General features: G+C 39.6%; 2 protein-coding genes across 2 annotated transcripts in view; both read left to right on the top strand.

Annotated features, from left to right (window-relative positions):
• Positions 1-4,284, top strand: part of tbc1d13 (TBC1 domain family, member 13) — a 22,271-nt gene extending 17,987 nt beyond the window's left edge. The window contains exons 9-11 of the mRNA XM_005748180.1: positions 816-976; positions 1,553-1,610; positions 1,694-4,284. Of these exons, the coding sequence (XP_005748237.1) occupies positions 816-976; positions 1,553-1,610; positions 1,694-1,759 (285 nt within the window). The 3' untranslated portion in view covers positions 1,760-4,284. The remainder of the gene's footprint in view (positions 1-815; positions 977-1,552; positions 1,611-1,693) is intronic.
• Positions 4,285-7,385: 3,101 nt separating this feature from the next.
• thnsl2 (threonine synthase-like 2) lies at positions 7,386-13,128 on the top strand. Its single transcript, XM_005748150.1, has 9 exons — positions 7,386-7,656; positions 9,314-9,545; positions 9,635-9,829; positions 9,913-10,065; positions 10,144-10,383; positions 11,646-11,794; positions 12,111-12,236; positions 12,308-12,462; positions 12,671-13,128. Exons 2-9 carry the CDS (start codon positions 9,323-9,325, stop codon positions 12,894-12,896), a joined length of 1,467 nt encoding a protein of 488 aa, XP_005748207.1. The 5' UTR covers positions 7,386-7,656; positions 9,314-9,322; the 3' UTR covers positions 12,897-13,128.
• Positions 13,129-14,283: the final 1,155 nt, after the last annotated feature.

Genomic DNA, 14,283 nt, shown 5'->3' with positions numbered 1-14,283 from the left:
ATGAGTTTTTTGGGTTCATTGAGAACATGGTTGTTGTTCAATAATAAAATTATTCCTCAAAAATACAACTTGCCTAATAATTCTGCACTCCCTGTAGACTCCCGGGTTAAAATGTCCAACTTTTCAGCAAAAATAAGCACCTTTACAGCTTCTAGAATGTGACTGATAGGTGGATGGTGACACATTCATCTGTAGCTGCTAGCTGTCTATTAGGTTTCACCTCAGCTAACTGGAGTCTCAGAACTGGACCTCTGGACTGTATGGTGTTTGCATCTTCTGGGCCAATTTGCTGAGGATAGGCCTAGCAGACAGGTAAAAACTGCAGTCAAGACTGAAACTGTAGACCTGAGCGAAATCCAAATGGATACTAATAAACCTTCCAACTCCAAATAGATCTGGTGACAATGGCTGCCTGGGTGTGAGCCCACTGGGAAGTATTCTGAGTTACTTTCAACAACCCAAACTAAGCAGTTTCTGGGCAATACACCTAGTGCTCCCAAAGCAGCACCCATAGGGCATACTTCTAATTCACTGTCAAAATATTAAATTTTTTTCTTGATCAGCTGCAGGTGTAAGGAAAAAATAAACAGCCCTTGGAATTACCAAGATATCGACTTTGATTATTCATAAATTCATAATTAGTCATAATTATAAACAAACACAAAATCAAAACAAACCAGTACTGCTGTGTTTTCTTTCATTTATGGAACAGCTTCATGTTCTCCCTGCAATAAAAATTTAAAAAAATGTAAAAGGCAGATTAAATTCTTGTTAAAAATTGTTGCATTGACTTCCTGTGTGTCTTCCCCCCACAGGAAGAGCAGAACATCAAACCACAATATTTCACCTTCCGCTGGCTCACCCTGTTGTTATCTCAGGAGTTCCTCCTGCCAGATGTCATCCGCATCTGGGACACACTTTTTTCTGACCAGGACAGATTCCATTTCCTCATCCTGGTCTGCTGCGCCATGCTCATGTGAGTCTTTCAGACTGGATTGAATTTATTTCAGTTATTTTTATATGTCATCAATTGGACATGATTCTCCTGAGATTTTTAGAGCCAAATACAATAACTTTAGTTTACTTTAAATGTATAAATACAAACATGCAAGCAATCCAGGTCTTTGTCTTTAAGACATGACTCTAGTTTTATTAATTGATCTGTCATCTTCATAATTATAATTGGGTATCATCTGCATACAATAGAAACTGTTATTTTCTAATATATTACCTGAAGAACGTGCACAGAGCATGAAATGTTAATTATTCAGGTGTAAAAGACTATGGGCAGACTAGGCCTCCAAAGTCCGAGTCAGGGTGCTATTTAGCATTACAGTGTTCTTTGCGAAGAGGAAAAATGACTCGGCAGTCTTTGCAGAAGTACTTGAGTTTTGTGTGAATTTAAAAGTAGGCATTAGTTGTCTTGCTTCATAGATGTATATAAGTGGGTGTCATCTGCATAGAAGTGTATGCACTGTTTCTTTTTTTTTGTTTTTTAAATAACATTTCCTAAGGGAAGCATTCACACTGTGTCAACTCCTCCTTCTCACAGACTTATCCGGGATAACTTATTGGCTGGTGATTTCACAGTGAACATGAGATTACTGCAGGTACAACTCTAAAGCACACAGTGTTCATGTTCAGACATGCAGCTGATGCTACAGGGATTAATTGGGCTGGATATGTCTTTCAGGATTACCCCATCTCAGACGTCCACACCATCCTGACCAAAGCCAAAGACCTGCAGGATACATCCTAACCTGGTCCTCGTCCTCCCGCCTTCTCTGGTCACGTGTGGTAGGTGGCAGTCTAAAACAAAAAGGAGAAAAAAAAAAAAAAACAACAAAAAAACATTTGTCATGTCAAATGTGTTGTGGATGGACCTGACCAATGAAGAGTCTGCACGGATGTTTGGGACAGCGTGCAAAACTTGGGAGGACATGCTGAAACTTCCTCGAAATGAGTGGAGGATGGAGGGGTGCCTTGTGTCATAATGCATTATGGGAAAAGGCTCCCTTGGTACGTGCCTGTCCTGCTTTCTCAACCATCTCTCCCGTGGAGACAAATGAAGGTCTGTAGGGAGGCGGGGCCACAGTAATCCTACACTACCAATCGTAACCACATGTTCAACGAAGGAGCCAAGAATTCAAAGGAAACTCCCACTGCGATCACGTATGTAGTCCGATTGAGTTTAACTGTGTTGAGCAGTATGTGCATGTTTGTTCTTCTAAAAAAAAAAGAGTTAATTTTCAATGATTTTTGCTGATGTAAGAAACATGTATGCCTTACCTTTTGAAGGATGTGAAATGGGAGATGGCATTTCTGTGTATATATTCACTCTGACATCAGAAACATGAAGCGATAGTTTCCGCCTGTCATCATCTCAGCAATGCTTTCTAACCTTTTGGAGAATCACAGCAGAAGGAAACTGCTGTTGAAAGAATGGTGTTGTTTTTTCATACTGAACATTATTTTCACAGCAGTTTTATTTTTTTTCTTCCTCTAGCCCAAAGAAGCAAGTCTCACAACTACGTTGGGACCAATGTGCACTTAATTTTAATAGTAATGAAATATTAACAGTATGGTTTAGTGAAGTTCTTAATTTTTGATCAGCAATCAGTCCAGCTTCTGGAAATTGCCAATTTAGTGTCATCGACCAATCGGAGGAAATGTGTGAGGAGCTAAAATAGCTTGTTTGAGACAGAAGGATTAACTGAGCCCAGTGTAAGATAAAGAAGGAATATTCTTATCTATGAATCATGCACAGTTGCTCAAGTAACTTAAAATGAAAAGAGGGTGTTTTTTTTGTTTGTTTGATGTTTTTGGATAGTGAGGAATTATCTTTACATAGCAATGCATCAACCACACAGCTGCCTTTTAGGCAAACTTTCTAAAAGTTGGCATGAAACACTTCTTTTCTCCTCTTCTTTACAGAGTGCAGTTGTTCAGTCAGAAAGGAGGCTTGGCTGTTTATAACAAAATAATAGCCTTGCTAAATTTAAGTTAATCACTTTTGGTTTAGACTGATGATGTTCAGTGTGAAAACGGCATCCTGGCTCATTGCACTTTTCTCTTCTGATGTGCACGTCTGTGTCCAGCCTTGAGCTTGTAACACGTCAGTGAGGAGAATCAATGCAGAATCAGAAAAGAAGCGAACTGTTGAAGCTTATTGAGTGATGACGCTCATATGAAGGCACTCTGTGTGGATATTTGATCTGAACACGAATGAAAAGAGGTCATTCTAACTCTAAGAATTTGTAATGTGGCCCTACATGCACAGGCCTAGCAGGCACCAGGCCCAGGGCCATTAAAGTGCAGTGTTTATCGTCTTTACAAACAATTCTCAGAAGTTGGTTTGGGCATTAAATAATCTAAGCTTTCCCTGTCTGCTTTTTATTTTCTGCTTCTAAAAATTAAACCTAATCTTCCACACTATAGAAACATTACTTTTCTTCATTTACTTTTACCTACAGTCTGTAACAGTGCTGAACTTTGAGGAAGTGTTAAGTTGCTCTTTCACTTAAACTGAAAAGATTATTCTTGCTCAACTTATCATAATGAATCAAAGTGGACCTGTTCTTCTTTTCCTGTTTCCTGTCTCATAGTTCCTGCTCCAGTGGTGGATGTTCATATTAAACACGGCCAAAGTTAACAAATAACAAGGTCAGTGTACAGTTAGTCCCTCTGACACCAAAGCTCAGGCTGCAAAATGCTCCAAACACTCATTTTTTTTTCTTTCTACTTTTGGACTTGCATGAAGTCACAGAGAAGGGACGTCCCTAATACAGTCATGTTAAGCACAGACGACCCACACACTTCAGTTGACAAGGGGCAGTCAGTCAGAATAAAGTTGGCTTAAAGGGGGAGGAGCTAAAATGGCTAGCTTGAGATCTAAAGGTCTGCTCCAAGGCTCCGTGTAAAATAAAGAAGTATTATTTTGAACTGTGAATTATGCAAAGCTCCTCTTGTAGAGTTCAGGAAAAAACTGGAGCTGGAAATTAGAACAATGCATCCACTTAAATCTAAAACCAGTAAAATCTCAGAACCTGAGAAATGGCTGTTTTGTTTTAGTTTTAGTTTTAGTGACCGCTTTTAACTGTCAGACTTAATATAACACTAACTGTTAATCTAACAATAGCTTCATATGTAGGGAAAAATTAATGAATTACACATAAACTGCTTTAACACTTTGAGACGATAAAGTCAACATTTGTGAGAAAAAGTTTTTCCTGATGGGGGAAAAACACAAATCTTCTTGCAAAATTATGACTTTAAAATGTCATTTTGGCTTCTTTTTTTTTTTTTTTTTAAGACCAAAAAAACCCCAAAACTTTAATGCTTAACTTTTTTCTTTAAATATCACTCTTCTTTAAACCTGCAATGGCCCATACATTCTGCTGTAAAAGTGATCGTAAGGTGTTTTCCCACCAACGCTGTTTAGTCTGTTTAAATCGAGGATGTGTGAACATGGTGATCACAGCAAATCAACCACACCGAGACCCTTTGGAGGAGGTGGTCACGCTGCGGTTCGTTTATGGTGGCTAAACCAACTACTAGATATACGCTACAAGTCTGAGCTAAAAAAACGTAAAAGAGTAATATAAGGTTGGAGTCACAGTACAGACACATCTGGTCGCTGAGTGGACCGAACAGTTCACTTTTTTTCATCTCTGTGTGAAAACAGACCAAAACAGAGGGAAAATCTACAAGTTTACAAACTCATCACTTATTTAGACCAGATTAAACGAACAATAGGTGTGAAATCCCCCTAAACTAACAATAGAAATCAATATTTAGTCAAGCTGGAGATGGTACGTCGCACTTTAAATGAAATGACAGATCTCCCAAAATCTGTATTTTCAGATTGTCTCAAATAATCTGAGCTGTTTTCGTATTTTTATTAAGGAAAACTGGAATCATTTTTTTCTGTACAATAATTTCAGTTTATTTAATGAAGCTGTGCAAAATATTAGGCTGGAAAAACACATTTGAGCTCTGTTTTAAAAACTGCAACCAGATCAGTATTAGACCCACTACAGGTTTCATAATGTGAAGCCACAATCAGATCTTTAGTCAGCAAGATTTTGTTTCTAATCTTTCCTGACAATAAACTGCAGAAAACTTCAAAAAGTGCAGTTTGGGTAAAACTTCCAAGGCTCATATCACCATGTGAGATATATGGCTGCTTAAAATAAGTGATAACATATGACCGGCCTCCTTTCTACCTGCACTTTGATACCAGGGTTGTCCTCCAGCTGTGACTCCTGCTGTTTAAATGGGTTTTTCAACCACAAAAATATTTAGATCTCAGAAATTCTGGAAAGATTAAATAAATAAATAAAAAAGCACCAAATTTCATCCTAGTTGCTGAGGTTCCATGTCCTGTTAGTGTACAAACAGCCATGGTGCTAAGATAAAATTATAAGTAGCTTCAATAAATGCACTGGCGTTATTGTACAAACAAAAATGAGCTGATTCTGAGGAGGTCCGCTGGGAACCTTTCTCATATTTTGCTGATTTTACATCAAATCTTCCGCACTTCTTGTTGTACTTTCTAACCTCTTACTGTCCATTGAGTAGTTAAGGGTTCAGTCAGATCTTCCTTTTCTGTTTTATGTTATAACAGACGAACGTTGAGGCCAAAGTTGCTTTGAGAGTTGAATTGAGAGGCCCACGTGCTGTTTAAGCATGTTTGTTAACATGCTTAAAATGCAACATCACTGTGACTGATACGAGGTTAAAGATCAGTAATCACGTTAAAAATCTGAGATTAGTTTTCCCCCAAATAATCACAATTATGATTTTTACCATAAGTAGCCCTGCCACAGCTACACAGGTTGTTCACATTTCTGCTGACACTGTTAAATCGATCTTTCATGTTTCTGACTCCGCAAGGAACAAACGCACAACTACACTAATCTTTGTTTCCTGACAACCTGCAGCTGAAGTAAAATCTGCTGTTTTTGGGTTTTTTTGCATCTCAAGAAAAAGCCGGCATGAAAATGAAAGTATTGAAGTGTATTTTAGTCTCATTAAACCACTTCTGAACATCTGGAATATTCTGTTCAGTGTGAAAGAGCAAGTTTACGAAGACCAAAATTATTCTGTATTTTTACCATGTTGGGATTTTTTTATTTTTTTATTTTGAGGGACTGTTACTAGTTAGATTCCCATGCTCCTCTTTTAATGTGTATTTATTTCCTGTGTGTGTGTGTGTGTGTGTGTGTGTGTGTGTGTGTGTGTGTGTGTGTGTGTGTGTGTGTGTTGAAGGGGGTGATGTTCTCTATACTCTGTCTTATATCAGTTATATGCATGGAATGGATTTTGTAAGATGATTTTTGTAAAACGTCTCCAGTGTTAAGACTTGTAAATATGTTTTTACATGTTTGCAGACGTGCATTAAAATATTAAAATGAACAATGGGATAAATCGCATGCCTCTTTCTTTCTGGTTTCAGAATAAGTCGGATTCTGTAAAATTCTGTCTATCAGGACCCTACTTCTCCTGTGGCCTCTGTAAATACTTTCATGATGAGTTTATGATCTCAGCTGCTAGTTTCAAGTCTTTGGTCAAATAATTATCATGTTTTATTTACAATCATGATCTCATTTACAGTAAAAGTAATGTATGCCTTAGATTGGGCCTACCCTGAGATTAAGTCATGTTTTACAGCAGACAGTTTCACACATCATTACTGATAAACCACATGTTTTTCTTATCACAGATCGAAACGAGCACCAGCCTCCAGCACTGAAGTATAAAAGCTGCAGTTGCTCTAATGTTATCTTGACGCTGGTTCTCACTCCTTCAAACTGTACTTAAGCTTAAAGTTAGTAGTATATTAGGGGAATGAGCTGGAGTGCCTAAAGACCTAAAGACCATGTTTGTTTTGTTGATGCCTTTTGAAGAATTAACAGAATTATCTAACATGGTGTGACGGCCACAACAAACACTGAAGCTCTAAAATGAGTTCTGAAATCAGTGGGTGGTATCACAGTAGCTATGTACGTACACACACACACACACTTACTTGCAGGGTAAGAGTAAAACAAAAAGACTTAATTAATCAGACATCCTCGACCCACATTACTGTTTTGTTTGTGTTTTTTTACTGCACAGAAAGTGTAGACAATTCATCAATAAAACATTTTTTTTTTTTTTGCATAATTTAATTAGTTTTACTCAAGCGTTGTGGGCATTTGTGTATCGTATGGTCCTAAATAACAGGAAACACATTACTCTTCAGGTAAGGTGACAACAGCGCATTGCTTTTACTACGGGTGGTTTATTACATGCATAAATAACTTTGAAACAACTCCGATACAGAAAGGGCCTGCTGCTGCTCTCCCATACTGAACACCAGCGGGTGCTGTTCCATCCTCCCACCGCAGGGGGCAATAATGAGCTCAGTTCGCTGATGAAAATGCTGCTTATGGATAAATAAGCTTCACACAAAGTTCACATTTCTTCACTATTAGATGTGTTTAAAGTAGGGTTTTGTTTTTTTCAGTTGAGCAAAAGAGGGACACTAAGAAAGAAGAGTAAGATGTTTTTGCCTACACGCGCCTGTTTCCCTCCCCTGCTCCGTAAAAAACGTTAAGCTAACGGCCACTTCTCACTTCTCCCATCGTTTCTTCGGAACCCTGGAGACTGAAGGTAACTTGGCTAGTTTTAGCGGCTTTAAAAGCAAAAACTAACGCTTAAAATTAATGACTGCCTATTTTAGTGAACACAGAACCGCACACACTGCATGTTTGATGAGAATTCACTATGTTAAACTGATTTTTATTTATGAAGTCCTGATTGCTTTTTCTATTTTGGCTTGTGGTGAATGCAACCATAGTCATGTGAAAACTGCTTTAGCAGCACCCCACTCAGCATATTAATATAGGTATAAACAGATTAGAAAACCCTGCAGAGGATAAACAAATGTTAGCTGACATGAAGTTACCGCTTTTGTTTACAAATATTCACTTAATCTAATTTCTTTGGCCTCAGGAGGTGTGGTGTTACCCGCACCTGTGTTCTTACCTGATCACAGGAGGCTGCCCTGTTCAAAAATCACCTAAACTCTTGTAGAGGTTCACTTAAACCTGCTGCTGCCGAAAGGGTTAATTTAAAAACAGTTGCATCACCAAAACTGATTCAGAATAATTTACCTTAAAAAAACTCAAATTAGTGGTAAAAAAAAAAGTTTTAAAACAAATTTAAAACGGCAGACTTTCAAAAGAAGGTTAACTTGAGCTTCAAGATTGATAATAGTTATAGTACCAGATTAATTTCATGTGTCTGATGGCTCTGATTTATTTGCCGCATTTTATTAAAATCACTGTTAGTGCACGATTAACAGGTGGGTGTTTTGGTGCTTCACACTGTTCACGTGATAGAACAGTTAGATTTTATGTAACACAATCAAAATAATGAGAACCAAAGCTTATGTTAGAATCATGTGACGGTTATTCACTGTGTTTTATTTTCAGTGAATTCAGAAAATATCGCTGACATGGATGTGTGTGAAAACCTGGGAAAATCTTAGTTAGACTGACTTTATATTAAGTAAGTGTGTCCTGGTTTCAGGACGGTTGTTCCAAAGTCCAGGTTTTTTCTTCCTGGTTAGTAGAGCCATGCCTCGAGGTTTAGAAAGCTTTGGTTAAAAAGCAACTCTGTGAGTTAGTTCTTCGAAAAAAGGACTGCAGCAGTTCTGCTCAGTGCGGAGCGGTAAGTGTGTGTTTTATAGTTGGCAGTGTGAAATGGGCTTTCTTTGTAGGAACAATATCTGCCACAAAATAATAATAAGTAAAATTTAAAGTGCTCATTTACTGCTTAATATAACTCATAAAGGTCACAACATGTTTGTGTTTACTCTAAAATCTGTTTATTCTGTGTCACCACAGACAAAGCTGATTTGTTTTACACATGCATGAAAACAGGCTTTTCCTGGTCCCTTTCACAATAAAAGTCACACACAAAAATCACACACAGAACTAAGTTTCCATAATCGTTTAAAAAGAAAAATTGTGAAAAAAAAAAATGTTTATTTACTCTTAGCGTTTTAGTCCTGCTTTCCAAGGATGTGTACAATGGCAGTCAAAACTTTCACCCATTCACATGTTGGTATTGTCTGTGTCAAGACTGCTGATGAACCTGTACCGATAACAACATAAAGTGTGGCTTAAATTCAAGCTTTTCTTATAAGTTTTTGCTTTACAGAAAAACACACACATAGTTTCAGAGAAGTGCACCCTGGCAGATGATGCAGAATGATGTCACAGAACTCAGACCAGGATATGATGACTGTTACCTTCCTTCACAGGCGTGTAGGATGCAGTACTGCAGTACTCGTGGGGGGGTCAGGGGCTGGGACTTCCGGGAGGTGCTGTTTTCGGGCTATGCCCCAGATGGAGGGATGTTCATACCGGAGAGTTTGCCTCTGCTGAGCCCCGACACCCTGAGGAGCTGGAAGGGGCTGTCCTACACCAAAGTGGTGGTGGAGGTTGCTTCACTGTTCATCACTCCTCAGCTGATCCCCAGAGACCACCTGGAAGGTGAGCTGGGGGGAAAAATTCACCGTTGCATGCAGGTAGAACTGATCAGATAATCAGTGAGTCCTGTTTCCCGTGTTTCTCTCTCCCAGTCCTCGTGGGTGAAGCCCTGTCTGGCTTCTCTGTGCCGGAGGTAGTTCGAATTGCCCGGCTGAAGGGGGGTCTGTCCGTCCTGGAGCTCTTCCATGGAGACACCCTGGCCTTTAAGGACCTGGCTATGACCTGCACTGTACGCTTCCTAAACTACTTCCTGCAAAAAGAGAACCGCAGGGCGACTGTTCTCGTAGGTGAGAGGGAAACATGTTTTTATTATGGGTTAAAACCAGAGAACTAGATGCAGGTGAAAAACTGGCATAAATGTCATCCTCAGGTACGTCTGGGGACACCGGCGGCTCGGCCATCCAGAGCGCCAAAGGTCTCCCTGGGCTGGACATGGTGGTGGTTTACCCCCGTGGACGCATCACTCCAGTGCAAGAGAAGCACATGATCTCTTGCTTGAAGGATAACGTCCATGTTTTTGCAGGTACACGCAGAGAAGCTCAAACAGCCACGTTTTTCATGGTTATAAAGTTTCTCTGAATCAATCTCACTCCGTCTGTAGCCGACGGCAGCTCTGATGACATAGACCAGCCACTGCGCCGCCTGTTTGCCGACCAGGAGCTTGTTAAGTCTCACGGCCTTATGAGCCTCAACTCAGTGAACTGGTCCAGGGTCATGATCCAGCTCGCCCACTTCGTCTACGCCTACTTGGAGCTCAGTGGGGTGAAGCAGGACGATGTGGGCGCAGCGCTGCCGGAGCTAGAGGTGGTGGTTCCCACGGGAGGGGCAGGAAACATCGCAGGTGGGTTGATAATGTAAGATTTCTCATCCATGTGAGAAATCTTGGTCAGACTGATCTGAGAGCCAAAGTAAAATCACCAGCATTACTTTTTTTAAAACCATTTTTATTTAAAAAGAGAGATTTCAGTTACTCAGTTTTATTTATTATTTTGTCAAAAATAACATCTGCTTATCTGGGTCCTGGCTGCAGGTCAGTGTCCTCAGCATCCAGGAAACATCAAGAATTTTCCAAATATGACACAAATAATGTTTTTCTTTATCGTTACAATCCATCCCGAGCTCTTCCCAGTCGCACGTTCCCACAACGCCACATCTAGAAGGTGTTCAGGAGGCATCCTGGTCGGATGCTGAACCACCTTCACTGACTCTTTTGATGTGGAGGAGCATCGACTCCTCTCTAAGCTCCTTGTCCTGTTTCTTAAAGTGTGAAGTTTTTCCACAGTTCGATTTCATACCCATGAAATGAGGTAAATTGATGCAAATTTACCTGATGATGCAGAAAGAAATGGATTTATCTGCAGATACTATATCACAGACCGTGGATTCTCCTAACGCTACCATCAGTCAGAAAAGGAGGAGGAGCTTAGTGATGTTTGAGCTTGAACTTCATGGATCAACTTTTCTATCAAAACAGAAGCTCAGCTCTCTTCAATGCAGCAGACCTTTGCAATGTCCTGATCACTGCAGACACTCTGTTTGGTCCTGGGTAAAGTTTATCCTACGTCCTAAGTAGACTAAGTATGATCCAAAGACGTCTATGAAGAAAAGACCAAGCGAGCACATCACTTTGCTTTGTACAGAATTACTGGGACCTGAGGTCAGGCTCGCAGGTGCACACCCAGTGGATGGGCCACATAGATCTGCAAGGTCTCATGGAAAAATGTGAAATAGTCACCAAAAAACCTTTCTCTCTTATTTTGAAACTGATGGTTTCCAATAGTCAGTATGTTTCCTGTCTGCAGCACATATATTTTGTTGAGTGTTAAGAAGAAAAGTGTCACCACAGCTGCCAGTAAGACTCTGAAAAGTCTTTTTCTAACACTAACCAAGTAGTTCTGTGATTTTGCTCAGTTCTCTCCAGACCCTTCTTTTCTTTCTCTTTCTTTTTCTGTATTAAAGTTAAATCATATACTCTTAGAATCTATGAACAGCTGTAATAATCTTGTCGTTTTGGTCCTCTTTTTTTTCTGTGTGTCTGTCTCTCTGTCCTTACACTAGTGCCTCCTTATAAAAGCTGTTCCTGTCTCTTTTCTTTTTGGTCAGCCGGCCTCATCGTAAAGCAGATGGGACTCCCCTTGAAACTGGTTGCCATGGTGAATTCCAATGACATCGTGCACAGGATGGTAACCAGCGGTGACTTTTCCATGGCGGCTAATGTCACACAGACGTTGGCCCCGGCTATAGACATCCAGGTAGAGACACTACACCTGCTCATGTGTGCAGAGTGTATCTATTTCCTCCAGTCCTCAGACAGCCTGATGGCTTAAGCATTTTATTACAGTACAGTTCCTCTGATGTTCACTTGAAGCTCTGACAGTCAGTTAAAATGTCCAACTTTACAGCAGATTTCCTCCTTTATATCAGCTGCACAGGGGTAAATCTCACCTGGTCTCACCTGTTTAAATTGTATAAATGCTTAAAGTTTCCATTATTAGAGGCGTGGCCTCTTTGACTGACAGGTGGGTGGCGACACAGGTGACATGTCTCTGGTTTATTTGTCTCCTGCAGGACCCATACAACATGGAGCGAGTGTTCTGGCTGCTGCTGGGCAGAGACGGTGCCAAAGTGAAGACGATGATGGAGGAGTTTCAGCGCTCGCGCCGACACTTGCTGCCTGAAAACCACCGCAGACTGGTACCTGCCACCTAGCTGGTTCACGCCAGTGCTTCTCCTCTGAGCTTCTAATCTGATTTTTTCCTTTTCAGCTGTCACAGGTTCTGTCGACGGGGACAGTGACGGACGAGGGGATCCTGGAGACCATGAAGAGCTGCTGGGAGGAGAACCAGTATGTGCTGTGTCCTCACACAGCTGTGGCAGTTTGGCATCACTACCACTGTCCTCACAGTGCCCAGCTCAACAGGTCAGACATGCCAAGTTTAAATATTCAGTCATATCACCTGTGCTCACGCTGTTCTTGAGGCTCTCCTCTGCAGATATTTTATTCTGTGACAGATAATAATCAGCTGATAGTTCACTGAGTCGCTCTAATAAACTTAGTTAGCAGTAGTAATAACCTGCTGGGAGGCATGTGACATCTGCGTGTTAAGTCCACTTTTCTCTCGTTACAGATGTTACATTGCAACTGCTTCTCCGGCCAAGTTTCAGGCAGCAGTGGAGAAGGCAGCTTTGACCTTTGACCCTCCAGAGGCGGTGCTGGCTTTGGAAAAGCTGCCGACCCGTTATCAGGAGCTGGAGCGGAGCCAGAACTGGTGCGAAGACTGGGAGGACAGACTGAGAGAGACAATCCAGTCTGTGAGCGTGGCGAGGAAGAACGGCATGACTTACTACACCTGAGTGGACATTAAACAGTTTTCAGGTCAGGTGACTGTGGCAGCACGTCGCTGATCTCTGAACCTGCTTATCAGGATTTAGTGAATGATATTGATGGCAAAGGAATCACGTGAGCCCTCAGGTGGACTTTGGTCTGTGGTGTCATATGACTTTTGTGTTTTCACACCTGAAACGAAGCCGTCTCTCCACAGCTTCAAACTGTATGTGACAAATAAAATGAAGCTAAATTCTATGACTTTAACCGTCTCAGCTGCTGTTTTTATCACTGTAGTCATGCAGTCATGGAAACACTAAAAGGATGTTTGAGGCCTTTATGTATTTTTAAGTTATGAGTTGGTCAACAGATAAAAACAGTCTAGCTTTCATGACAGCTCACCCTGAAATGTCAAATCCACATATTTTTGTACAAATACATTTTTGGTATGTCATTCTTCATCATATTTTGGCACCTACATATCAGGATCAAGTACTTTTTGAACTTTTGGGGCCTGGAATAATTTTACAACTTTTGTTTTTGTGTGTCATGTTGAAGAGGAATCAGCTGAAGAAACCTTTAAACACAGCCACTGGTAAAACACTGCCCTCTGCTGGGGAATGTATCAATTAAACTTTCCAGATGGCAATTACAAACACTACTTTAAATGTGAAAGTTTTCCAGATTTGAGGGAGGTTAAAAGAACACACACACACCAACAGATAAATATTCCTGTCACTATCACTTTTGTCAAAAATTATGGTAAGATTGCACATTTATTTTGATAAAATATACTCATTTTGGCTCCTTTAAGCTGCCCTGTGACCAAATGACTGAAAAAACATATGGTTTAAAGTAAATACTAATATATGAATACAGAAAGGAAGGTGGAGGAACCTAAATAAATGTAGACATACATAAATATCCAAATATATTTATAAAAATGAGAAATATAGAGTTATAAATTTCATTAATGAAATATAAAGATTTAAAAATAAATATAAAAATACAGGAATACATATGTGCAAAAATATAAATAAATTAGTTAATTAAACTGCTTACTGGATGTGGCTATAGATATACTTTATATTAGATAAATATCAGTGTAGTACAGCAAATTTTAAAATACAGATACAGGAATAAATACTTGCATCATGCCATAATAAATGAAGAAATAAATATTTAAAAATAAATCTTCATAAATAATCAACACAAAAAATACAGAATTAAACAAATTATTGTTAAAATATATTTAAAACATAACAATCAGTGTATACATACTGAAATAAATCAATCGAAACTATTAATTATGAAAATACAGAAATATATGAAATACAGACACATGAGTATAAAATTACATAAAGAATTTTTTTAAATCTTACTCATCAAACATCAAAACTAACATTCATTCGTATT

This window comes from Pundamilia nyererei, unplaced genomic scaffold (assembly GCF_000239375.1).
Source record: "Pundamilia nyererei isolate P.nyererei 1_Seehausen unplaced genomic scaffold, PunNye1.0 scaffold00215, whole genome shotgun sequence".
Lineage (NCBI taxonomy): Eukaryota > Metazoa > Chordata > Actinopteri > Cichliformes > Cichlidae > Pundamilia > Pundamilia nyererei.
Note: the sequence above shows the minus strand (reverse complement) of the source record. Positions and strands in the feature narration are given on the sequence as shown.